This window comes from Leptodactylus fuscus, chromosome 6 (genome assembly GCF_031893055.1).
Source record: "Leptodactylus fuscus isolate aLepFus1 chromosome 6, aLepFus1.hap2, whole genome shotgun sequence".
Lineage (NCBI taxonomy): Eukaryota > Metazoa > Chordata > Amphibia > Anura > Leptodactylidae > Leptodactylus > Leptodactylus fuscus.
In genome coordinates this window covers 14,451,827-14,477,192 of record NC_134270.1, presented here as the reverse complement: position 1 = coordinate 14,477,192, position 25,366 = coordinate 14,451,827, and the positions used below count along the sequence as shown (strand labels likewise).

The following is a 25,366-nucleotide window of genomic DNA, read 5'->3' as shown; positions in this document are numbered from 1 at the left end:
ATTTGGCTTCACCTCCTCTTTTTTAACCCCGTAATATCACATCTATTGGACGTCATAAGGCTATGTGAATAGCTGCCATATACTGCACACAGTGAGTAGAGGAGAATCTGCTCTATAACTGTCTCTCGCTCAGAAGTAGCCCCAGGATTATGCAGGATATATACAGAGAAGTACTAACCTGTACTGATGTGAGGAAAGCGCTTTGGTTGCTTTTATTTAGCTCCAGCATTAGTCTAAGACTGGTCATGTGACCTGCAGTCCGTCTTGAGATGGATAAAGAGTAAAAGTGATCTTAGCCAAGAGAAGTGCAACAGGAAAACAGCCTGATAAGGGAAGAAAGACACCTATGTCCCAAATGGGGCCCCCTGCCCTCCTCACCTAGTCTGGTGCCATGGCCAGCGCTGGTTGTGCATGTCAAGCTCTTTCCATTCACTTCTATGGGAGTTCACTAAAAGTATTTATCCTTTCTCCACAGGGCAGAAAATAAATACCTGATCTGTGGGGTCTGAATGGTAAGACTCCCACGGATCCTGAGAACAGGGGGTCTTTTCCCCATTGCACTGAATGTAGGTGTGGCGGGTGTTGGATGGTGCGCCCATTCATTTCAACAGGAGTGCCGAAGACAGATGAAAGTAAAGTGAATGGAAGCCATTCCTACATGCAGACTGACCGCGGACAGGATGAATGTAGCCATGGTATGTACCCAGCCATGTACCCAGCTTTCCCACAAAAAAAACCTTTATGCAACATAAACAAATAGTAGAAATAAATAATAATAATAATAATATTAATAAAATAAATAAAATTATTATAATATAATATTCCTTATGGTTATTAATGGATTATTATTTTATTTATTATTTGTTTCTATCATTATATTTATTATTATTATTATTATTATTAATAATCATAATTTTTTAATTGTATTAATATCATTTATATTATTATTATTATTATATATTCCTTATGGTTATTCATAAAATAATAATCCATGAATAACCATAAGGAATATATAATAATAATAATAATAATAATATAAAAATAATAATAATAACAATAACAATACTAAATACAATAATAACAATAATAATATAATGCTAGAAATAAATAATAATAATAAATAAAGGATGACTTCCAGGCCGAAGCAGAACTTTAGGTTTTCTAATGTTTCCTCCTCACCTGGTGGAGCTTCATCTTGGGAGCTTATCAGTGATGGACTTGACCCCATATCCAGGATCTTCCAGACCTCCTGTATGGATGACTCTCCTTCTATAGAAACGGACCTGGAGCTGTTTATGGGACGTGCCTGTGGTGATGGAGACATGTTCTCTTTCCAGGTAGATTTGGGCTCCTCAGGGGTAGATGGCTGTGTCATATAAAGAGCAGATCTTACTCTCCACCCCAGTAATATCAGTAATATAAAGAATTCAGGACAATACTCCCAGGGGTGTCACTATAGACTCACGGTCCCAGTGCAAAATCTCAGCTTGGTCCCCCCTCTACAACCATCCGCCATGTCTCATCTATAGATCTGTTCAGCATTTACATCTCTCTTTCCTTCTCTATCCGGCCCAGGCTGCCATGATGACTTGATCACAACATGTCTGTGCACACAAACCTCCATTCATCCCCATCCCGTCGGTGTCCCCCACACAGTAGTTGTGTCCCCTCTTATGCAAAAACCTGTCCCTGGTTGCAGCTGTGGCCCCCCTATAGTTACGTCAGGGCCCATAATCAGTAATACACACAACACTGTATGAACTTCTTGGCCTGATCATATATGACCCGGTACAACCACAAAGGAAGTGAATGTAGCCGGGACTAAGACAGGAACAATAAAGATTTACGAGTCAAAGTGTGAGCATTGGGGTAAGGTTGATCCTAGGTGCACATTCCCCAAAATGAAGGATCAATACCAAGAACATAAAGTTGTCTAGCATTAATCCAGGTACATATGGAGAAATGTGAACTACAAATATAGGACCCCTCTCCCCCACCCCCTGCACATTACTCATTTACCTGCATTGCAGCAGAGCGCTCATGGTGCCTTCCGTTTTTGGCAGCCGTAGTGTTCTGATCCTTGGCAGAAGGATTGGGAGATTTCTGGTAGCGGGCGTACTGCAACTCCTTAAGAAGGTAAAATAAGTCTAGTGAGACATGGGAGGGAATTTCTCATCATGACGTGTAAGATGGTATAGTCACAGTCACTATAGAGCAACATTCACAAAGACCGAAGGTGACTAGGAACACAAGGACGCATCTGCTCTTCCTGATCCTCCTGGTTCATGAACTAAACTGAGTAAAGAGCTGCACTTATACATCAGAGATCTGCTATAGGGATAGGGGTGTCAACTACTGCCTGGGTACACGGGAGGGGGCTGTTATTACATGCGGACCATTCCCATATGCCTCAAACCCACACGCCCCAAACAAGAACGACGAGACCCTAAGGACACTCAAACCCCCAGCCCACGGACCCCGTAACCACCCCCAACCTCCTTTTTGCTTTGGCAACACCAAATGTCTTATTCTTTGGTAATGTTAATAAAGCTCATTTGTATTTGCATGAGGAGGCTGCAGCTTGGGTGAGGGCTGACACAGCGCCATATATTGTATAGTGGCTGTACTTGGTACTGCAGCTCAGTCCATTCACTTGAATAAGACTGAGCTGCAAGCACACCATGTGACTGATGAATGTGACATCACATGGCCTGAGAAGACGTGGCCACCGCTTCAAATAGCTGATCCACGGAGGTGGTGGACTCCTGCAGCCGTCCAATTGCCGACCTATCCTAAGAATAGGTCATCAATTGATAAAGCCTGGACAACCCTTATAGACATATTATATGATCATTCCATATTCTATAGATAAATACCGGAGGACACTAATATATAGACAACATGGAATGGCCGACCTGAGTGGTGAGCTTGTACTGCAGACCCTCCAACGCTGAAAGACGGTTCTGCGTTTCTGGAGTCTGAAGTGTTGATGGAGGAGTCTTCACAACCAGAGGAACCGAAGCCTTACATGTAGTTCCTGCAAAAACAGTGAAAAGACTGCTGCAATCATCCTAATGCCTTTTCAACCAGCTGATCTGTGGGGTCCCAGGTGATGGACCTCCACTGATCACATACTGGTGACTCGATGATTAACCCCTTAAGGACCAGGCCATTTTTTGGTTTCGCATTTTCGTTTTTCCCTCCTCACATTTCAAGAGCCATAACTGTTTCATTTTTCAGTTCACAGAGTCACACGATGGCTTATTGTTTGCGGGACAAATTGTACTTTGTAATGGCACCATTCAATATGCTGTGCAATATACTGGGAAGCTGGAAAAAAATTCAGAATGAGGTGCAATTGGAGAAAAAATGCATTTGCGCCATTTTCTTATGGGTTTAATTTTTACAGCGTTCACTGTTTGGTACAAATGACATGTTACCTGTGTTCTACGTGTCAGTACGAACACGGTGATACCAAATTTATATAGTATTTGAAATGTTTTGATACTTTTAAAAAAATGATAAACTTTGCAAAATAGAAAAAAAAATTTGTGTCGTCATGTTCTGACACCTGTAACTTTTTCATATTTCCATGTATGGAGCTGGGAGCGGTGTCTTTTTATGCGGGACAAGATGATGTTTCTATTGATACCATTTGGGGAAAGATCTGATGGTTTGATCACTTTTTATTAAATTTTTTTATAGGAGGCAAAGTGTTGAAAAAAATGCTATTTGGCTATTTTTATTTTTTTTGCCGCTACGCCGTTCGCAGTACGGGATAAATGTTTTAATATTCTAATAGTTCAGGCATTTTGGAGCGCGGGGATACCTAATAGGTTTATGTTTAATGTTCTTTAATTACTTTTATAGCTGATCTAGGGAAATGTTATACATTTATGATCAGACCCATTAGGTACCTTGAAACCTAGGGGGTCTGATCGCTCATACTATTCACTGCAATACTACAGTATTGCAGTGAATAGGAAAATCCCAGCACTTCTATTAGAGGCTGCTTCTGGCATCGTCTAATAGATCTCGTGCAGAGACAAGCCTGGAAGCCTTCAATAGGCTTCCGGCTGTCATAACAACCGATCACCGCCCTCATGTGACGTTCAGGAGGGCGGCGATCGGCGAAACATGGCGGCGCCCGTGTCGCCGGCGCCGTTTACACACTGCGGTCACGTTTGACCGCAGTGTGTAAAGGGTTAACAGCAGCGATCGGCTCGGGCACCGACCGCTGCTGTTAGTGGCAGGTCCTGGCTGTATGATACGGCCGGCATCTGCCCTGTATGGAGCGAGCTCAGCGTGTGAGCTCGCTCCATACATCCCCATGCGACCCATGACGTACAGTTCCAGAAGACCCCCCTTACTTACAGACCAGCCAGGGTGGGCACAGGAATGGCTGTTGGAAACGGTCATTGCAAATAATCGCTGATCTACTGAGGGCAGTAAACGGCCACATTGGTCATCTGAGCGGGCCAGTGCGGGCAAATGATGGAAGGGGAACTGGGAATAGGTGAGTATTCCTCCTTTTTTTCCTTTTACCCCTTCCCTAGCCCTCTCTCTCTCTGGAAAAACCCTTTAAGGCTAAAGCCCCACGGGATCGCGCGGGCTAAAATGCAGGAAAATCATGGCAGAAACACATCGCGGTTCTTCCTCCGCAGACTTTCTGTTACAATTATATCTATGGGGAAACCACCGGCGTTTCCGTAGACGTAATTGACATGCTGTGATTTCAAAAACCGCACCGGTGTTGGAGATCGCTGCATGCACAGTTTTTACCACAAAATGGGCATAGGATTTGCAAGAATCCCATCCACTTTGCACTTACTGTAAAACACTGCTGGCAAATCAAGGCATTTCCTTCCCGTGGGGCCCTGGCCTAATACAGAATAATGGCTCTTTCTTCAGCTAGTGTTGGCCAAAAGTATTGGCACCCCTGCAATTCTGTCAGATAATACTCGGTTTCTTCCAGAAAATGATTGCAATTACAAATTCTTTGGTATTATTATCTTCATTTAATTTGTCTTCAATGGAAAACCACAAAAAGAATTGTCAAAAAGCCAAATTGGATATAATTTCACAGCAAACATAAAAAGGGGGTGGACAAAAGTACTGGCACATGTGATGCTTCTCTAGTTTGTGTAAATAACAGCACCTGTTACTTACCTGAGGCACATAACAGGTGGTGGCAATAACTAAATCACACTTGCAGCCAGTTGAAATGGATTAAAGTTGACTTCACCTCTGTCCTGTGTCCTTGTGTGACCACATTAAGCATGCAGAAAAGAAAGAAGACCAAAGAACTGTCTGAGGACTTGAAAAGCAAAATTGTGAGGAAGCATGAGCAATCTCAAGGCTACAAGTCCATCTCCAAAGACCTGAATGTTCCTGTGTCTACCATGCGCAGTGTCATCAAGAACTTTAAAGCCCATGGCCCTGTGGCTAACCTCCCTAGATGTGGACGCAAAAGAAAAATTGACGAGAGATTTCAACGCAAGATTGTGCGGATGGTGGATAAAGAACCTCGACTAACATCCAAACAAGTCCAAGCTGCCCTGCAGTCCGAGGGTACAACAGTGTCACCCCGTACTATCCAGCGTCAGCGTCTGAATGAGAAGGGACTGTATGGTAGGAGACCCAGGAAGACCCCACTTCTTACCCAGAGACATAAGCCAGGCTGGAGTTTGCCAAAACTTACCTGAGAAAGCCAAAAACGTTCTGGAAGAATGTTCTCTGGTCAGATGAGACAAAAGTAGGAAAAGACCTCAACATAGAGATTACAGGAAAAAAAAGAGGCCTTCAAAGAGAAGAAGACGCCCCCTACAGTCAGACATGGCGGAGGTCCCTGATGTTTTGGGGTTGCTTTGCTGCCTCTGGCACTGGACTGCTTGACCGTGTGCATGGCATTATGAAGTCTGAAGACGACCAACACATTGTGCAGCATCATGTAGGGCCCAGTGTGAGAAAGCTGGGTCTCCCTCAGAGGTCAGGGCTCTTCCAGCAGGACAAGGACCCAAAACACACTTCAGGTCAGCACTAGAAAATGGTGGTGAGAGAAAGCCCTGGAGACTTGTAAAGTGGCAGCAATGAGTCCAGCCCTGAATCCCATAGAACACCTGTGGGGGAGGGGGAGAGATCTCTTGGTGGCAGTTTGGAGAAGGCCCCTTCACATCTCAGGGGGGACCGCGAGCAGGAGCCAAAGAAGAATGGTCTAAGATTCCAGCAGAGCCTTGTAAGAAACTCATTGCTGGTTACCGGAAGCGGTTGTGCGCAGTTATTGTGTCTAAAGGTTGTGCTACCAAGTATTAGGCTGAGGGCGCCAATACTTCTGTCCGCACCAGTTTTGGAGTTTTGTGTAAAATGATCAATGATTTGACTTTTTTTTCATTCTCTTTTGTGCTTTTTCATTGCAAGCGAAATAAATGAAGATATTACCAAAGAGTTTGTGCTTGTAATCATTTTCTGGAAGAACACGAGTATTATCTGACAGAATTGCAGGGGGGCCAATACTTTTGGCCAACACTGTACCTGCCAGATGCTCTCCCCCCTGCCTCCTACATGGATCACTCACTTTCAATTCACTGCCAAAATCTGTCTTGTTAGAGCAGAGATGAAGACGGATTGTCAGTTTCACTAAGAGATCAGATTACAGTTGATGGCCACAGAAGTCTATGGAGGAGGAGGAGGGAGCAGCTGCAATGAGGCATACTGACACTGCTGCTTCCAGTGTTATTAACCCCTTTAATATAGACCCCTTTAAGTACAGTTTCTTACCTCTGCCTGTACTATGGCAATGTATGGTATACTCTTTACTTACCCTCTGCCGCAGCCAGTTCCGCTCGCAGCCTGTTCCCCATGTCAATAAGTTGCTGTTTCTCTGAACTCAACTGCGAGATTTTCTTCACGGCTTCCTTCAGTTTGTTTCTTAGTATATGAGGGTTTGCCGGACCACCCCCCGAGCACGTCATGGCCGCCAGCTGCTGGCGGAGAGTCAGGATCTCTTCCCGAAGTTCCTTCACTGTTGCGGTCTAGGAGGTGAGAAATAACGGGTTAACTAATACAAATGCAAGGTCAGGATAGGGTTAAAGCCGCAGAGATCTTTGTCTTGTTGATACGGATCCCCAGAGCCCGGAGGATTTCATAAATAACCAATACACCTGTGACCTGGCAGCGCCGCCAAAAAACAAGCGGCCTCCTGTGTACAACATAAGTACTCACCTCACTGAGGAGTACCGGCGGCCCCCGCTGACTGGCCAGCTCCAGCTTCAGTGCAGAAACCTACATGTGAGAGGGACACATCAGAAATGTGGACGCCATTATAAAAAAAACCAAACAGCCACTTAAAGGGCACCTCCGATTCTATAACCACTTGATATAAATGAATAGTGCAGGGGACTAGAAGAAACCTTTGGCACAAAATGTGGCCCATCTATGGTGCAAGAAACAGAAAACTGGCCTAGATAGCTTAATAAATCCCCCCGCCCCCCATGAGCTACGCATAGTGCAGGGCTTGAAAAGGGCATGACCACCAAAGTAAAGCCCTGCACTATGTATAATACAATCTACAGGTTCTGTCTGTTTCACCACAGACTCCCTTAAGATGAAAGTCCTAGCACTGTCTTAAGCAGCCTCGGTCTTTCTGCTCAAGATCTTGGGCCGCAATGCTGAATCTGACGTCTTTGCTTTTTCCATATATAACATGCGTTCACATAAAAGTTCACGTTCTAAGCTGTAAAACCGTCACTTGAACGAGTGGGAACGTGGGAACGTGCCAGCGGCAGCTATAGAGAAGTTATCTGCTGTAAGGGTTAAAACCAATGCAAATTCTCTATAGAAATACCAAGGACATAACATGGTGGTCACTAAACAAGGGGTCTCATTCATATAGAATGGTGCGAACCGCAGGAACGAAATGGAAACGGTAATCGGGAAACGTACATCACTGCCATCTACTGCACACACTAGGGTACTGCCGCTATTTCATTGTTACACTATGTGGACAATATTGGGACACGGACATTGAAGGTCCAATGTATCAATATTTATAACATGGAGAACCCTATAAGATTATAAATCAGCGTTCTATATCCTAACACAATCCACTAGTAACATACGGATCTGCTACGATTTATTAACCTCATTTCCTAGTTCCACTGTCTCCAGGTTTTGCTTTAGGTTTCCTTTAAAGAACTCCTCTGCCTCCGTGCGGGCCTCAGTAAGCTGCGCCTCGAGCTCGCCCTGCCGCTGCCGCAGGCTGGCGATGGTGGCCTGGTTGTGGCGAGTCTCACTGCTCCGCTGGAACTGCAGCTGACTGATCTCGGCTTGCTTCTGCTGGATCTAGAGGATAAAACAGACAATGTGTCACCACTGCGGCATCGCTTCCATCACAGTTACACTTGAAGGGGTTTCCGGCCCGCAGGTGAGGACGCCTTCATATTAGTGGGGGTCTGACACCCAGGCCACACACCGATCAGCTTATTACATGAATAGGAGCAGAGCCGCTTCCAGCCCCATCCAAAGCAGTAGCTTCTGGCGCTGGGGAGATAATTGAGATCATCAGTATAAAAGGAAAACATGGTGGCCAGAAAACCCATTTAGGCCAAAGTCCCACATTGTGGAAAAGTTGCTTTTTTTGCTGCAGATTTTGCGTGGATTGAACAGTAGGGAGAAGTATAAGAACTTCCTAGGTATTTCCTATTACGTTTGGCTCAAAACGGCAGCAAAAATTTGCAAGAAAAAATTCACAATTACGCAATGTGGGGCCTCAGACTAAGACTGGTGACTCATGTGCTGGTCTTAATATTGTGGGTTCCGGCTCCAGAATGACTAAGAAACTCCAACGTCTTCTGGAGCTGCGTGGAAGGTCTCGTGCACCAGAACCGAAATCTACAAAGAACTCTGGGATGGGTTATAGCAAATCTGTTGGGAGAAGGAGTCTCAGTCTGGCCTGCCTTAATCCCCTGCCCTGCTCCTCCCACCTCTATCCCCACACTGCCCCGCTCATCTCTATACCCACGCTGCCCCGCTCATCTCTATCCCCACGCTGCCCCACCCATCTCTATCCCCACGCTGCCCCTCCCATCTCTATCCCCACGCTGCCCCGCCCATCTCTATCCCCACGCTGCCCCGTCCACCTCTATCCCCACTTGACCTGCCCACCTCTATCCCCACGCTGCCCGTACCCCGCCCATCTCTATCCCCACGCTGCCCCGTCCACCTCTATCCCCACGCTGCCCCGCCCATCTATATCCCCACGCTGCCCCGCCCATCTATATCCCCACGCTGCCCTGCCCATCTCTATACCCACGCTGCCCCGTCCACCTCTATCCCCACTTGCCCTGCCCACCTCTATCCCCACGCTGCCCCGCCATCTCCATCCCGACGCTGCCCTGCCCATCTCTATCACCACGCTGCCCCGCCATCTCCATCCCGACGCTGCCCCCCATCTCTATACCCATGCTGCCCCGCCCATCTCTATCCCCACGCTGCCCCGCCCACCTCTATCCCCACGCTGCCCCGCCCACCTCTATCCCCACGCTGCCCCGCCCACCTCTATCCCCACGCTGCCCCGCCCATCTCTATCCCCACGCTGCCCCGCCCACCTCTATCCCCACGCTGCCCCGCCCATCTCTATCCCCACGCTGCCCCGCCCATCTCTATCCCCAGGCTGCCCAGCTCATCTCTCTCCCCAGGCTGCCCCGCCCACCTATATCCCCACGCTGCCCCGCCCACCTCTATCCCCAAGCTGCCCTGACCACCTCTATCCCCAAGCTGCCCTGACCACCTCTATCCCCACACTGCCCCGGCCATCTCTATCCCCACGCTGCTCCACCCACCTCTCAAAAGTGCTGATCAGGTCAGAAAGTGGTGTATTTTTTTGTGCATCTTTTGTGCAAGAAATCTGGCATAACGTGTTTAGTAATTTTCGGCGTTGTGCTATACCTAGTGCTTGGTGCAGAGCATGACATGGGGTCTAATAGCGAGCATCCTTCTGTCCCGCCCTGCAGCATGCATGTCACATAATACACTCCTCATAAAATGTCCATTGTGGGCCCTGTTCATATGTGTTGGATTTGACACAGACTTTACTGAAATTCATGTAAACTTTAATTACAACCTTCATGTCATGTACATCGTGTCTGTGAATGGGGTTTCCACAAAGAAAATTTCTGCATGGATTCTTGAGAATGTCACTGGAGAGAATCCTTGTAGAAATCATCAGCACATCCATAGCAGAGATCTGAGTGTCAGCCTCGCGTACCAGCGCTGAGAATATGTGTCAGACTATACCTTATGTGCCAGCTCTGTCAGCATGGCCTCCAGGTGAGCCGCTCTGGCCTCCACTTTCTTATAAGCTGCAGTCGAAACAACTTTGTCAGCTCTGAGCGCGGCTGAAATAAAGCAGAATATATTGTAGTAAGGCCCTGTTCACATTACGGTTATACTGTATGATTATGGACACACTGGGGCAATGAATGTAAGGCCAAATGTTGCTTATAAAGCCCAGCCACATACATTATCCATAGGCTCTCATGCCTATACCTCCTCTATGGGTTCTCATGCCTATACATCATCCATAGGTTCCCAGGTTCTACAAACTGTGCAGAATATGCATACAGCAAAAAATAATAAAGTGACCCCTATAGACCCAGCAGGTGCCATATAGGGGGCGGCCTATTTTGCAGCTGCTGTGTGACACCTATAGACCCAGTCAGTGAGTCGGAGCGCACCCTCTGAAAGTCTTAGAAACAGGTTCTGCTGAATACTATTCTCACATTGTATGGCAGCCCTGCCCCGGGGTGGACACATCGCTCACATTCTTCTTACACTGGGAGATTTCGGTGCTCACTGTCGCCCTCTGCTGAGTGCTACACCATGTATGATTTATCAATAGGTAAGTGACAACCAGAAAACCAATAGCCCGATTCTTATCTTCACTTTAGCTTTGAAGAGTTGAGCACAGCAGACTATCCAGTCCCAAAGTACATGAGGATTAACAACCGTTCTGGGCATTATGTGACCTTTATTCTGCCGTTTTTAGTAGATTCTCCCTGTGCAGGATCTGTCTCTAGTTTGCAGTTCTCCCTGAGCTGGAGGCTACAGACTAGATGTCATACACTGCACTCAGTGAGTAAAGGAGAACCTGCTCTGTAACTGCATCTCTCATTCACAAACAGCCCCAGTATTGTGCAGGACATATACAGAGAAGTAGTGACTTGTGCTGATGTGAGTCGTGCTTTGGTTGTGATAGAAAGCTTCTATTCAGCTTCAGTCTAAGTGCATAGTCAGTGACTGGATTGTCTGGCCGTGTGCCGATTTACTATCCTATTTACATCTTGGAAAACAGATTTGTATATTTTTCCCATAATCCCCCTAGTGGAGCGAAAATGGCTTTGTAAGTCTCTAAACGCCTGTGAAGGCGATCTCTCCTTAAGGAGTGATATTATCCGCAGAATCTAGTCTAGAAGTCTCTCATCTTTGTCAAACCAGTTTTCTCTACGCTGTGCTGAAGAGATCCAACCAGAACCAAACAGTGCTATCCACAGCTAGGATCCTGTTCCTTTTAGAATAGATTTATTGGTTTGGCAAATCCTCGCATCATAGCAATAGGCTTGTTGAAAAAGTCACGCATGATGTTTAAGACGGCTACCCCTAGAGGGCAGCAAACAGAGGCACTGTTTTGCTATTTACATCTTGCATATTTTTCCCATCATCCCACAGTGGAACGAAAATGGCTTTGTAAGTCTCCATACACCTGTGAAGGAGCTCTCTCCTTAAGCCCAATGAGTTTGGGTGCCCTAGTTTGATGACACAGTTGACAAAATGTGCTTGATCAATTACTTTTTCCCTGTGGCCACAGGCCCAGTATAGCGGTCTGTATAGCGACTTGAGTATATCTAACACTATATTAATCTCAGGTTCTGGGGGTCAGACTTCTAGGCTTCGGGCAGCGCCGACTGCACACGCCCACAGGCCACAATAAAATAGCCGCTTGCCTACTGTGTAAGCGGCCATTTTTCTTGTGGCCGCGGGCATGCACAGTTGGCTCTGCCCGAGCCCTAGAAGTCTGACCCCCAGCGCCGGATTACTTTAAAGAGTCTATTTATCATATTGGGCACCAAAACTTACAGAACTGATTGCTCAGGAATGGCGCCAGAATCAGTGGAGGGACGTCTATTAAAGGATACAATGAGCAGGAGCTGGAAGGTCCTCTTTAAGGGAGAATACCTCTGACATAGCACCAGGTGAGGACCCTATTCTGTCCCTATAAGGAGAACCATTGCAGTCACTGTCATGATTATTTTCTTCTTACCAATGGTTTCATTCAAGCTACTGATGTGGTTCTGGATGTAGACATTGTCTGGAGAAACCGGTTTTGCTGCAGAAAGTGGCTCCGGATTGTCCTTGGCTGACAGCGCCTCCTGGAGCTTCTCCTCGGTAAGTCGCTTCTTCTGCTTTAGATCTCTGATTTCCTCTTCCAGTGACCGGACATAATCTGCACATAATGCCAGAATTACAACCAAGAAACCCTAGGAGAAGCATGCGAAGAAAAGCTATGATAGCCCTTGTTGGCGTCTTACCGGCGGTGACCACATTCTCTGCCGTCTGACTAGATGGCGGTCCGGCTCCGTCAGGGCGTGGAGGAGACATCTGCTCACATACGGACTCCATCTCCTTCCTCATTTGGCCGATCACTTCCCGCAGCTCTGAATTCTGTTCTTGCAGCTTCTGAATTTCCCTTGAAGCGAAGTCTGGCGCGATTCCCGGAATCTGTGAGAACGCAAACGGTTAATGACTTGGATTACGTGTAATTAGTCTTAGCCATGAATTACAATAAAATAGGCGGGCCGTTGGCTAATAGTCATCATTACACATAATGTCTCGCAGGTCCTCATACTATTATCTAATGGAGCTTTTTGTGCAGCTCTGTGCAGGATGCAAAAAAAAACATGTTGCAACCTGGAAACCGTCAACAAGCAGGGTAACTGGTCACCTTATGGTTATTTTTATTGAAAGTGTGTACGCTAAACCCTTCCTGACATAAGTCAGTAAAAAATTAAACCCATCAACAACAGCTTGCTGACGGTTTCCATGTAGCTTAAAAACATTGGAGGGAATTTATAAAGATTGGCCTATCGCACGCTAGTTCTAAAGGTGTTGTCCGTGATATTTTTACGCCATTGGGTGACAGCCGGCGCCAAATAGATCAGGTGATCTGAGGTACGTCCGGTCTATGCAGTGTACAGAGCCAGCAGAAGATGACTGTGCGCTTTATAGTAGCCGGGGGCTGGTACGACAGCTGGGCTCCCATTGACTTCTATAGGTGTTGAGCTGCGATACTAGCGCCCAGCCACTACAGGACACACAGTCGTCTTCTGCTGGCTCTGTACACTGTACGGTACACATACTGGATGCACAGCGGCTGTTGGCTTCCCCCCTGATCGGATACCCCAAGGACATCCTAAAAAAAGAGACGCCCCTCCCAGTGAATGGGTCTGAACTGCAATACCAGATACAACCTGTGGACAGATGTGGTGCTGCTTTTGAAATGAAATAGCAATGTTTTTCTAATTCACGACAACCCCTTTAAAACAAAGCAGTGATGGCCGCCCCTAGCATTGTCAGTGTGTATCTAACCTCGCTATAACAGCATCCCCTGCTTTCTTCAAGGATATGGCACCCAATCTTGGCGATTCCTCACAATCCATAGCAGTGGCTTTGAGAATTGCACATTGGAATTCTCTATAGATAAAATGAAACATGAAAGAGAGTTGTCCAGGGTTGCAAACATATGGCTAATTTCTTCCATTAACAGTGCCACACCTGTCCACAGGTTGTGTGTGGTATTGCAGCACAGCCCCGTTCACTTCAATACAGCCGAGCGGCAATACCATGGACGAGTGTGGAGCTGTTACTGAAGGAAGAGCCATGTTTTCCTAATCCTGGACAACCCCTTTAACACGTCTGAGCTAAAGTTGTAGCCCCTGAAGTTATTATTAGTCCCACTGGAATGACATGAGGGTAAATTCCCACCTGCTCTCCTGGGTATTTACTTGACATCTTGAGGGCTTGGTCCCTTTCCCAGGTCAGCGTCTTCACCAGCAGCTGCAGCTCATTCGCTCTCCGATCCTTTTCCTTGGCGTCGGCCTCCAGCTGTAAACGTCTTAGAATTTTACTTTTCGGATCTCGTTTGCGCCTACAGCTTCTTTGCTGCCTTATGCGTCTTTAGGTTCGGGTCCACCGGGGGACAGCAGTTACCCGCGGACACTGTAGACTATAATGGACTCATTTCTGGCACATTAAGGGTATGTTCATACGGCGAAATTTGCATTCCATGTGTGAACACTTCCGCGCGGCTAGCTAGCAGAAAAAAAGAAGCGAGCGGTTCCCACTGAAGTCAATGGGAGACGTTTTTGGAGCCGGATTTTCAGGTGGATTCCGCGTCAAAATCCGCTCCGTGTGAACATACCCTAAACTTCAGAACCGAGCCACAGACAGGACTACGGTCACATAAGGACTTGCTGCTGGTTTCGGGGTCCCTGTGCATTGCCTCTGTCTCCTGTCTGTGCTTCACTTGTCCTAATCACTTACCTGATCCTTGGCTTTCGTAAGACTTTCTATGAGTTCCTCAGATTTCTGATACTGCGCTTTCTCTGCCTGTTCGCAACGTTTCTGCCAGTCCAATTCCGCCTGCACCCTGGCCTGCTCTAGAATTCTCTCCCGCTCCAATGAACACGCTAGTTGTTGCTGGTACCTGATGGGAAAAAATAGAATAAGAGTAAAAAAAAAAAATTCACCAACCCCTTTAAGAAGCCCAGAAACTCCCTTATTGCTATGGGAGCCATCTGCTGACCAGACTGAAGGAGCGGGACCCAAAACTGACGCCACAGGTAAATACAGGATTGGTTTGGCTTCCCTCTGGTGTTTTTGTATTACACTGGAGAGAAGATAAGACTGTCAGCAGGGTAATACACAATCCCTGTAGTAAAAAGGCGACAGTGACACCTAGTGGACACCAATGGAAATGGACCCAGGATTTCATCTATTGAAGACTAGAGTAGTAGAAATGAACAAGATTTACTGAATTTGAGAATCATTTTTCAGTTTGGCCTCAGTTGCACAAAGATCTTATTATTATTGCAGACAGTTGATTTGCTCAGATTTTAATGGTGGAGGTAGGAGCAGCTGAATGTGGCGGTTCTATAGGGTTCCCATAGAGTTAAATAGGTGTTACGGAAACAGTGTAGCACAGCCCACTAGGCTGTTCCAGTAACTCCTGTTTAATGCCGTAGAATAGACAATTCAGCTGTTTCCTTAACTCTTGACCTAGTGGTTGGGGAAAAGGGCTGAGCATTCCCATCTGTGGCTCCGTTCCCACGGAGTAACGCACCGCTCATTCTGACACGTAAACACGTGTCGGAGTGAGCGCTGTAAAACAGAATCCCATTGACTTCAATGGGTTCCGCTCTTACGCACGCTACACATTGAAATCAATGGGAGGCTTTTTAACCCATTGATTTCATTGTGTAGCATTCGTAAGCCGACACCCATTGAAATCAATTGGATTCTGTTTTACAGCGCTCACTCCGAAACGTGTTTACGTGTCAGAATGAGCGGCGCCTTACTCCGTGGGAACAGAGCCTTAGCCATGTTTGGAAGAACTGGAAATCCTCCCTTAGACCAGGGTCCCACATGGCGCAAAACTGCGGTGTGTTACAGTCCCAGCAAAGTAGATGGGATTCTAGCAAATCACATCCACACATTGCAGAAAAAAACAACCCACAGTGGAAATGCTGCGATTTCCATAACCATTGCTTTTTGGAAATCGCAGCATGTCAATTATACCATGGAAACGCTGGCAGATTCCCCTATAGGTATAATGGAAGCAGCAGGTCTGCAGAGGAAAACTGCACATTTTCTGTGAAAAACCGTTTCTGGCGTGGTTTTTCCCGCAGTGCTTTTTGCTGCGGCCTCTACGTGGGGTCTTAGCCGTAAAGATACTTTCTGGGACTCCTCAGGTCCGAGGGCTGAAGAGGCCGCAGTGTTACAATGAGCGCTGCCGTCTTTTCTCTGAATAGCGAAGTACATTATATAGTGACTGTGCTTGGTAGGGCAGCCATTTGTCAAACCCCCAGCGATCAAATATTTATGGCCTATCCTAAGGAGAGTTCATCAATATTTAACTCCTTTGTGTCTGACTGTCGGGGATCCGTAGCAGAATTGATGCCAGTGCCATTCCTGGGATAACCCTGCACCTGATCCCCAACAAGCATAGCGGCGTTAAGGGATCGTTGCGGTTTCCATGAGCCTAAACCTGCTCATACACATTACATGTACGTTGGCAAACCGTCCAGTTTAAGAAGGATCGGCCAGCCATATACAGGTAGTCCTCGACTTACGACGTTGATCCGTTCTTGCGCGGCGTCGTAAACCGGATTTCGACGTAAGTCGGAAACCTACCATACCGACGCCGCGTAGGAACGGATCAACCCCCCCCCCTTTAAAATAAAACCCTGAAACAGAATGTGAAACTTACCGTACGGTGCAGGGTGGGCGGGCGGGCATTCAGGCCTCCTCTTCCTCCGATGTTCCGTCCTCCTCCGGCGCTCGCAAGCTGATAATGGCCTGGGCGCATGCGCAGTAGCCGTAATAGAAGCATCATGATACTGCGCATGTGCCCTGGCCATTAACAGTTCGCGAGCGCCGGAGGAAGTGGTCAGGACATCGGAGGAAGAGGAGGCCTGAATGCCCGCCCGCCCACCCTGCACCGTACGGTAAGTTTCACATTCTGTTTCAGGGTTTTATTTTACAAGCTCACTTGTAACAGCAAGCTGCCAGCATTGATTTTCCGCAGGCTAGTCCTTGCTAGCTGGGAGTGCTGGCAGTTTTCTGTTACAAGGGAGCTGTCGTAACCACGAAACGTCGTAACCCGCGACCGTCGTAACCCGAGGACTACCTGTAATGTGTATGGGGTCCGCTGGACTCCCCTGACTACAGATGTTGGGGCTATATCTATAATGGGGTCTGAGTTCTTGCCGCCAGATCTCTGCAGGGATCATGCGGACAGGAAAGTACTTCACAATCTACTTTCCTGTCCGCATGATTCGTGCGGACACCGTGCGGAAAGCACACAGATCCCATTATAGTCTATGGGGTCCGTGTGCTTTCACTGCACAGCGCTTGCAATTGCGTTCGGTATTCCCCATGCGGACTCCCCCGAACACAGTTCTGAATGAAGGGTAAGACAATGCTGAATTACTGGAATGGCTAGCATGACTACCCCCATGGCTACCTACAATCAAACATATTATTTTACAGCATGCATTACCTTTCTATGTCTTTCTGATATTTGGCGGTCTCGGCTCTTGTCTTCCGCTCCTCCTCCTGCAGGGCCTGGATCCGGAGGTCTTTCTGAACGGTATCTTTAGATACTTGCGTGACGTAAGAGTCCCAGCCGGTCTTCAGAGTCGCTACGTCATCTTTTAACCTGTAAAAATGTAGCGACTGTAGATTTAGGGATCACATTTTCTTAAAGCAGATGAGGATGGGGTTAAATTTTTGTAAGGATATAATTGACAGGTATAATAACTGAGGATCCTCTCTCCACTCCCCTGTCGTATGACTGCGAGGGTCTGACCACTGGGACCCCAACCAATGAAGAGAATGGGGTCAGAGCGAGAGAGAACACCCATGACCGCTACACCACTAACTTCTATAGGACGGAGAGCGCTAAGTGAGTGCTATAACCCCTCCGTCCCATAGAAGTGAATGGAATACTCAATTACTGCTCAATTCAGAAAGGACACTCAGAGACCCCCAAGAGGCCTAGGGGGTGAGAGCCCACTGATAATAACCTTTGGATATGTGATAAATGTTTTTTTTCTGGAACAATGAGTAGCTGAAAATACAGCCCGGAGAGCAACTACACATAAATATATTAAAGGGATCCTATCAGTCAGACACAATTTTTTGTAGGTACCACGTTGGAAGCTGCTGAAGAAGAGGAGGCGGCGATGGAGAGAGTTCTTTCGCAGCACTGGGGACGCCCCCAGTGCTGCGAGAGAGCTAATTTACATCCCCCCCAAAAACGGGCTTGTAGGCGAACGGCGGCGCGGAGAAGACGACAAAAGGTAGGAGACGAATACCCTTTCTTAAGGCTATTCCGACGTGGTACATACAAAAAATTGTGTCTGACTGATAGGATCCCTTTAATCTTGACTGTTTGCAACTGGCGATTCCTCTACAGCTAGAACTGTGATCCTGGTGTCCTATGAAAGATGAGGATGCTTCATATAACACCAAAATTACTGTGACCCCCCCCCCAAAAAAAAAAAAAACAAAAAAAAACCTCAGCCTCCTTACATACAAGAGCCTGTACACCCCTGTACAAGGAAAGAATACAGAAGTTTGGGCTAATCAACCCCACGGAGCACCCAGGGCCTCCGAGCACCCCCCATGTGTCCACTGCTTGTGCTCCGTCTCTCCTCCACCTCCCTGGATGTTTGGCCGCTCAGATCTGCTCCTGCAGTTGAAATCTCAGGCACGCCCAGATCAGAGCGGTACTGCACATGTCCGAGCGCCATTTTGGTGTAGTTGCCTATAGAACCGAGCAGTATGCTCAGTTCTCCAGCAAACTACAACAAAATGGCCGTTGAGCGAGTGCCATTTTGTTGTGGTTCACTATAGAACTGAGCAGGAGTTTTACACTCTTCACGACCAGGTCATTTTCCCTGCTACACATTTTTGGTTTTTCTCTTACACAGCTTTTTCCTTTGGGTTATTGAAATAATTCTTGCACCTTTCTCTGTTGATAAGTAAGGCTTTAGTTTTATGTTTTTATTTTTGCATGTTTTTTTTGTTTTTTTTTACCTTTTTGTTTCACGCAGCTTCTTAATTCTTCAAGGATGTACAGGTAGTGTGGACCACCCAAGACATATAGTGATCGGGCGGTCCGCAAGGAGTTAAAGGTATTTGGAAACATTTACATTGTCTAAGGCAGGGTAAATAAGACGAGGCAGTTCTGAAGGGGTTAACAGGGAGAAATAAAGCCCCAACTATTACCCTCACAGAGCGCAGCCAGGAGGTCTCCCCTGCAGTCACTACAAACTATTGGTCACATGACCAACTCTGCTCTACTCTATGGACCTGAAGCCAGAGAAGAGGGGGGTCAGTGACAAAAAGCAGCAGCCCGGTCATATGGATAACAGCACTCCTGCACCGCCTCTTTCTCTTGGTTCCCTCTGATAGTGTGGTCTATGCCCAAAAATGTTCCAGAACAGAAAATTCACCTTAGCACCACATCGGTGTATCACCTGTATACGTGTGTACTCACTTCTGGATGGCGCAGTCCTTCTCTGCCACTATGGCCTGCTGGCTGCGCTGCACTCTATTCTGCTCCACCTGCACGGTCTCTATACACATCTCCAGCTCTCTGATCTTCTGCTCCAGCTGTTGCACGTGCTCAGTGTGAGCGTCCTTCATAGATCCCAGCGCCGATTCCTTCTCACGGGCGAGTCGGTCTAACTGTACATGTCTGCAATGTAAACGCTGCTCAGTACACGCTCATATCCCGATAGTACACGGAATCTACTCAGACATTACCAGGAGGAATAACAGAGGAACGTCACAATGGATAATAAGAAAAGTAAAAACTAAATCCTTGGAGGACTCCTTGGAGGGACAGTAATGAGTCCTGATGACTCCGTCCATACAGGATTACTGACAGCGTACATAGTATCAGATCGTACAATGAACCCACTGTGTGTGCGCGAACATCAGGACTCAATGTCTCTCCGAGGAGTCCTGAAAGAAATACAGCTCCAAATTGTTATATCCCTATATATCACAGAACTCAGCTTCTCTCTTCTAGCATATAACCCTATATATCACAGAGCTCAGCTTCTCTCCTCTATCATATAACCCTATATATCACTGAGCTCAGCTTCTCTCCTCTATCATATAACCCTATATATCACAGAGCTCAGCTTCTCTCCTCTATCATATAACCTTATATATCACAGAGCACAGCTTCTCTCCTCTGTCATATAACCCTATATATCACAGAGTTCAGCTTCTCTCCTCTATCATATAACCCTGTATATCACAGAGCTCAGCTTCTCTCCTCTATCCTATAACCCTATATATCACAGAGCTCAGCTTCTCTCCTCTATCATATAACCTTATATATCACAGAGCTCAGCATCTCTCCTCTATCATATAACCCTATATATCACAGAGCTCAGCTTCTCTCCTCTATCATATAACCTATATATCACAGAGCTCAGCTTCTCTCCTCTGTCATATAACCCTATATATCACAGAGCTCAGCTTCTCTCCTCTATCATATAACCTTATATATCACAGAGCTCAGCATCTCTCCTCTATCATATAACCCTATATATCAAAGAGCTCAGCTTCTCTCCTCTATCATATAACCCTATATATCACAGAGCTCAGCTTCTCTCCTCTATCATATAACCCTATATATCACAGAGCTCAGCTTCTCTCCTCTATCATATAACCCTATATATCACAGAGCTCAGCATCTCTCCTCTATCATATAACCCTATATATCACAGAGCTCAGCTTCTCTCCTCTATCATATAACCCTATATATCACAGAGCTCAGCTTCTCTCCTCTATCATATAACCCTATATATCACAGAGCTCAGCTTCTCTCCTCTATCTTGTAACCCTATATATCACAGAGCTCAGCTTCTCTCCTCTATCCTATAACCCTATATATCACAGAGCTCAGCTTCTCTCCTCTATCCTATAACCCTATATATCACACAGCTCAGCTTCTCTCCTCTATCATATAACCCTATATATCACAGAGCTCAGCTTCTCTCCTCTATCTTGTAACCCTATATATCACAGAGCTCAGCTTCTCTCCTCTATCCTATAACCCTATATATCACAGAGCTCAGCTTCTCTCCTCTATCATATAACCCTATATATCAGAGCTCAGCTTCTCTCCCTCTATCATATAACCCTATATATCACAGAGCTCAGCTTCTCTCCTCTATCATATAACCCTATATATCACAGAGCTCAGCTTCTCTCCTCTATCATATAACCCTATATATCACAGAGCTCAGCTTCTCTCCTCTATCATATAACCCTATATATCAGAGCTCAGCTTCTCTCCCTCTATCATATAACCCTATATATCACAGAGCTCAGCTTCTCTCCTCTATCATATACCCCCATATATCACAGAGCTCAGCTTCTCTCCTCTATCATATAACCCTATATATCACAGAGCTCAGCTTCTCTCCTCTATCATATAACCCTATATATCACAGAGCTCAGCATCTCTCCTCTATCATATAACCCTATATATCAGAGCTCAGCTTCTCTCCCTCTATCATATAACCCTATATATCACAGAGCTCAGCTTCTCTCCTCTATCATATACCCCCATATATCACAGAGCTCAGCTTCTCTCCTCTATCATATAACCCTATATATCACAGAGCTCAGCTTCTCTCCTCTATCATATAACCCTATATATCACAGAGCTCAGCATCTCTCCTCTATCATATAACCCTATATATCAGAGCTCAGCTTCTCTCCCTCTATCATATAACCCTATATATCACAGAGCTCAGCTTCTCTCCTCTATCCTATAACCCTATATATCCCAGAGCTCAGCTTCTCTCCTCTATCCTATAACCCTATATATCACAGAGCTCAGCTTCTCTCCTCTATCATATAAACCTTTTGTCTCCATCTTTAACGTTCTGCAATGTCATTTTAGGGAAACTACAAGGCGGAAGTGTCTTATCTTCGGTGATATAAATAGCCTGTACACGTAGGACATCATCTAGCTCTATTAATAATCTCCTCCTCACTATGTCATATGTGTGTAAGGTACATAAACTCTTTGGCTTGGCACCAAGTACTACAAGTACTACGAGCGCGGCCTCCATCCCCCTCTGTCCATGTAATGATGAATTAGTGTCTCATCTGACGTCCGCCTTCTCTCCCCTCCCCCGTCTAGTGAATTATGCCGAAAGCATCTGCTATAAGAAATCTCATTAATAATTACTCTGTAAGGAAACCCATAGAAATGATCAGGGAGAGGAGACACAGTATTACACATTCATTGCTAATTCTTACTGGCTAATAAGATAAGATAAGATAATAACAGGGAACAGTCAAGAAATGTTTAACTGGGTAGGGGAAAACTCCAGCGCCACAGATCGGTGCGCAGCCGGTGCCATATTGTGTTTCACTCTAAGGTTAGGTTCACAAATTCTTCTTCATTTTCTACTGCCAAATTCGGCTGCGCTATAGCTGTATTGAGATGATACGTCCATTGTGACCTGGATTGTCATAGTATTTTTGTCATTAGTATTTGTGTCCATCAATCCCATCCATAAGGAAGCGTCTGCTGGGGTCTACCAACTATTGGATAGGATGACATGTTGTGTTTCTATAATACCACAGGGGTCCATATACTCATTGGTAGACAGTGTATATACTAGGCAAGGATGGATAAATTCACATCAATGCTTAGCACAATATGGCACCAGCAACACATACCCTCACCCTGCCGGGGGTATCTCTAACATGACTTACTTTCTCTGAAACGTCTCCTCCTGTTTCTTCATCTGATGCTGCACTGATTGTAGTTTCTCTTCCAGATCTTTTATTCTATAAGACATACAAGGTGGACAAATGAGATGGAAATATAGATCTGCCATATAACAGTGTGGCGGCATGTTACAGCCGCACCGCAAGGATGAAATGTCAGTGTGAGCGCAAGAAACACCAGATCCTCGAGGGAAGAAAGATGGCAAACGTGGAAAACAGACTCTGTCTACTATATCAGGGCAATCTGAGACCCAAAGGGCCTTATGGAGTAACCCAGCCCTGCAGATACATAGGTTAGGGTCACCTGACTGAGATGGGGTCTCCTCTTGTGAATCGCTGCCTCTTGACCATATATCGATGTAAATAAGCTCTATGGAGCAATGAGGGCGTTGTCGCTTACCTATTTGGAGCAACCCCCTCATTGAGCCAAAGAGTTCACTTACATACTGAGAAACGCACCAGCACCTTGACAATGGAGGCTGGAGGCAGGGATGACATGATGGGTTCTCGTTAAAGGGATCCTCCACTCTGCTAAGAAAAACCCTATGTAACTGTTATGAATTTATGTTCACATTCTATATTACACTGCTCTTATCTCAGGTTCTGATAAAACCAGGTCTGTTATCGCTCTGTGTAACCACACAGCTAACCCTCAGTCCATTGTGTACAAGCATCTGCATATTATCTGTCCTATCCTATCCTACTTCCTATCCTACTAATCCTACTAATATTATATTATTTAAATATGAACATCTGGATGTTTGTTCCTCAATCACACAAAAACGGCTGAACGGATTTGGATGAAATTTGGCACATAGATAGTTTGTAACCTCGATTAACACATCCGCTACTTTTTATCCCGGTAAATGACATGGCTTCACAACTGTTATGAATTTATGTTCACATACTATATTACACTGCTCTTATCTCAGGTTCAGATAAAACCAGGTCTGTTATCGCTCTGTGTAACCACACAGCTAACCCTCAGTCCATTATGTACAAGTATCTGCATATTATCTGTCCTTCCTACTAATATTATAAATGTGAACGTTTGGATATTTGTTCCTCAATCACACAAAAACATTTGGCACATAGATAGATTGTAACCTCGATTAATACATCGGCTACTTTTTATCCCGGTAAATGACATGGCTTCACGACTGTTATGAATTTATGTTCACATACTATATTACACTGCTCTTACCTCAGGTTCTGATACAACCAGGTCTGTTATCGCTCTGTGTAACCACACAACTAACCCTCAGTCCATTGTGTACAAGCGTCTGCATATTATCTGATCTGCTCCAGGCAGTGATGACACACCTGATGGGAAAACCCCTTTAATCCAAATTGTCAGTTTGCTACTTTTAAACATGTCAGGAAAGAGAAAATCTAATTTGTTGCAAAATTCTACAACGAGAGCTATGAAGGAGCCAGAAGTCACAGAGTTCTCCTCAAGCGGAGATGACGGGGATCATCGGCGCCAAAAACACTCTCATTAAATGGCGTCCCAGCGAGCTGCTCAGATGCCGGAACAATCACAGGCACAGCGCTAGGGACGAGTTCAGCGGCAGGACAGCTTAAGAGCTGCTGAAACACAGGAGCAGGCAAACCATTGACGACAGCAATTTGCTGAATATAGGCGGATCATTGACGCCAACAACACGCAGACGAAGTCACGGGCAGAGGCTAGTATATATATAGTGCACTTATCTGGTCTCTCCTTGCTGCTGTTGATCTGTCTGCTCTCTGATAAAATGGCCGCTGGTTTCCTCTGGAGTGTTGTCTGTAAGTCACAGAGCCCCCTCCCGAGTCCACCAGTCATATCCATCATAAAGCAATGTGACTTACAGACACTGCTCCAGAGGAAGTCAGCGGCCATTTTATCAGGGAACAAACAGGGAACCAGAGTAAGTGAAGTAGTAGAGCAGGGGGCAACAGGTAAGTACATGAGGTATGTCTAAAGGGGTGTTCTGGATAAACCGTACCGATGACTTATCCTCAGGACAGGTCATCAATCTCAGCTCAGAGGAGGTCCGACACCTGAAACCCCCACCAATCCCTCTATAGGATAGTATAGTCTTGTGCAAAAGTTTTAGGCCAGTATAAAGTCTTGTGCAAAAGTTTTAGGCAGTTACTGCCTAAAACATGTTTGGAAAACATGCTGCACGGTAAAAATGAAGAGAAGATGTAAATCGATATTTGGTGTGACCTTTACCCTTTGCCTTCTTCTAAGTACAGACAGTTTTTGGCAGAACTCGGCAGGAGGTTGTTCCTGCTGCCATTTTGGAAAACTAAGCCCAGATCTTCTATGGATGTAGTTTTGCTCCAATCTGTCTATCTCTTCATGTCTTCCTAGACAGACTAGATGGTGCTGAGATCAGGGCTAGATCCTTGGGGGCCATATCATCCCTACCAGGACTCCTCCTCCAAAGGACAAAGGTCACACCAAATATTGACGGGATTTACATTTCTCTTCCGTCGCTTAATTTTGGTAATTGACAAAAATATTAACCTTTCTATTGGTGAAAGCATTCTTACTGCGCAGAATTTTTTTCCACAGCTGCCTAAAACTTTTGCACAACACTATAGGATGCTTTATAGAGGGAGCAATGATACTCCATGATGAGGCGATGATCGGCCTGATCAACACATCCCTATTATATAACACATATATATGAGCAGGCAACAGGTGTATATATGTATAGTGTAGTGAATACAGGGGACCACAGAGAGGCAGCCCTGTATACACCATGGCTGG

At 45.9% G+C, this 25,366-nt stretch overlaps 1 protein-coding gene across 1 annotated transcript in view; it reads right to left on the bottom strand.

Moving 5' to 3' along the window:
* Positions 1-25,366, bottom strand: part of CCDC57 (coiled-coil domain containing 57) — a 44,891-nt gene that overhangs the window by 5,937 nt on the left and 13,588 nt on the right. The window contains exons 6-19 of the mRNA XM_075278207.1: positions 22,591-22,665; positions 19,337-19,537; positions 17,333-17,491; positions 14,596-14,758; positions 14,038-14,157; positions 12,585-12,774; positions 12,317-12,499; positions 10,294-10,394; positions 8,140-8,340; positions 7,222-7,281; positions 6,821-7,031; positions 2,916-3,037; positions 2,020-2,127; positions 1,180-1,366 (exon numbers count right to left, since the gene is read on the bottom strand). Coding sequence (XP_075134308.1) covers positions 1,180-1,366; positions 2,020-2,127; positions 2,916-3,037; positions 6,821-7,031; positions 7,222-7,281; positions 8,140-8,340; positions 10,294-10,394; positions 12,317-12,499; positions 12,585-12,774; positions 14,038-14,157; positions 14,596-14,758; positions 17,333-17,491; positions 19,337-19,537; positions 22,591-22,665 — 2,081 coding nt within the window. The remainder of the gene's footprint in view (positions 1-1,179; positions 1,367-2,019; positions 2,128-2,915; positions 3,038-6,820; positions 7,032-7,221; positions 7,282-8,139; positions 8,341-10,293; positions 10,395-12,316; positions 12,500-12,584; positions 12,775-14,037; positions 14,158-14,595; positions 14,759-17,332; positions 17,492-19,336; positions 19,538-22,590; positions 22,666-25,366) is intronic.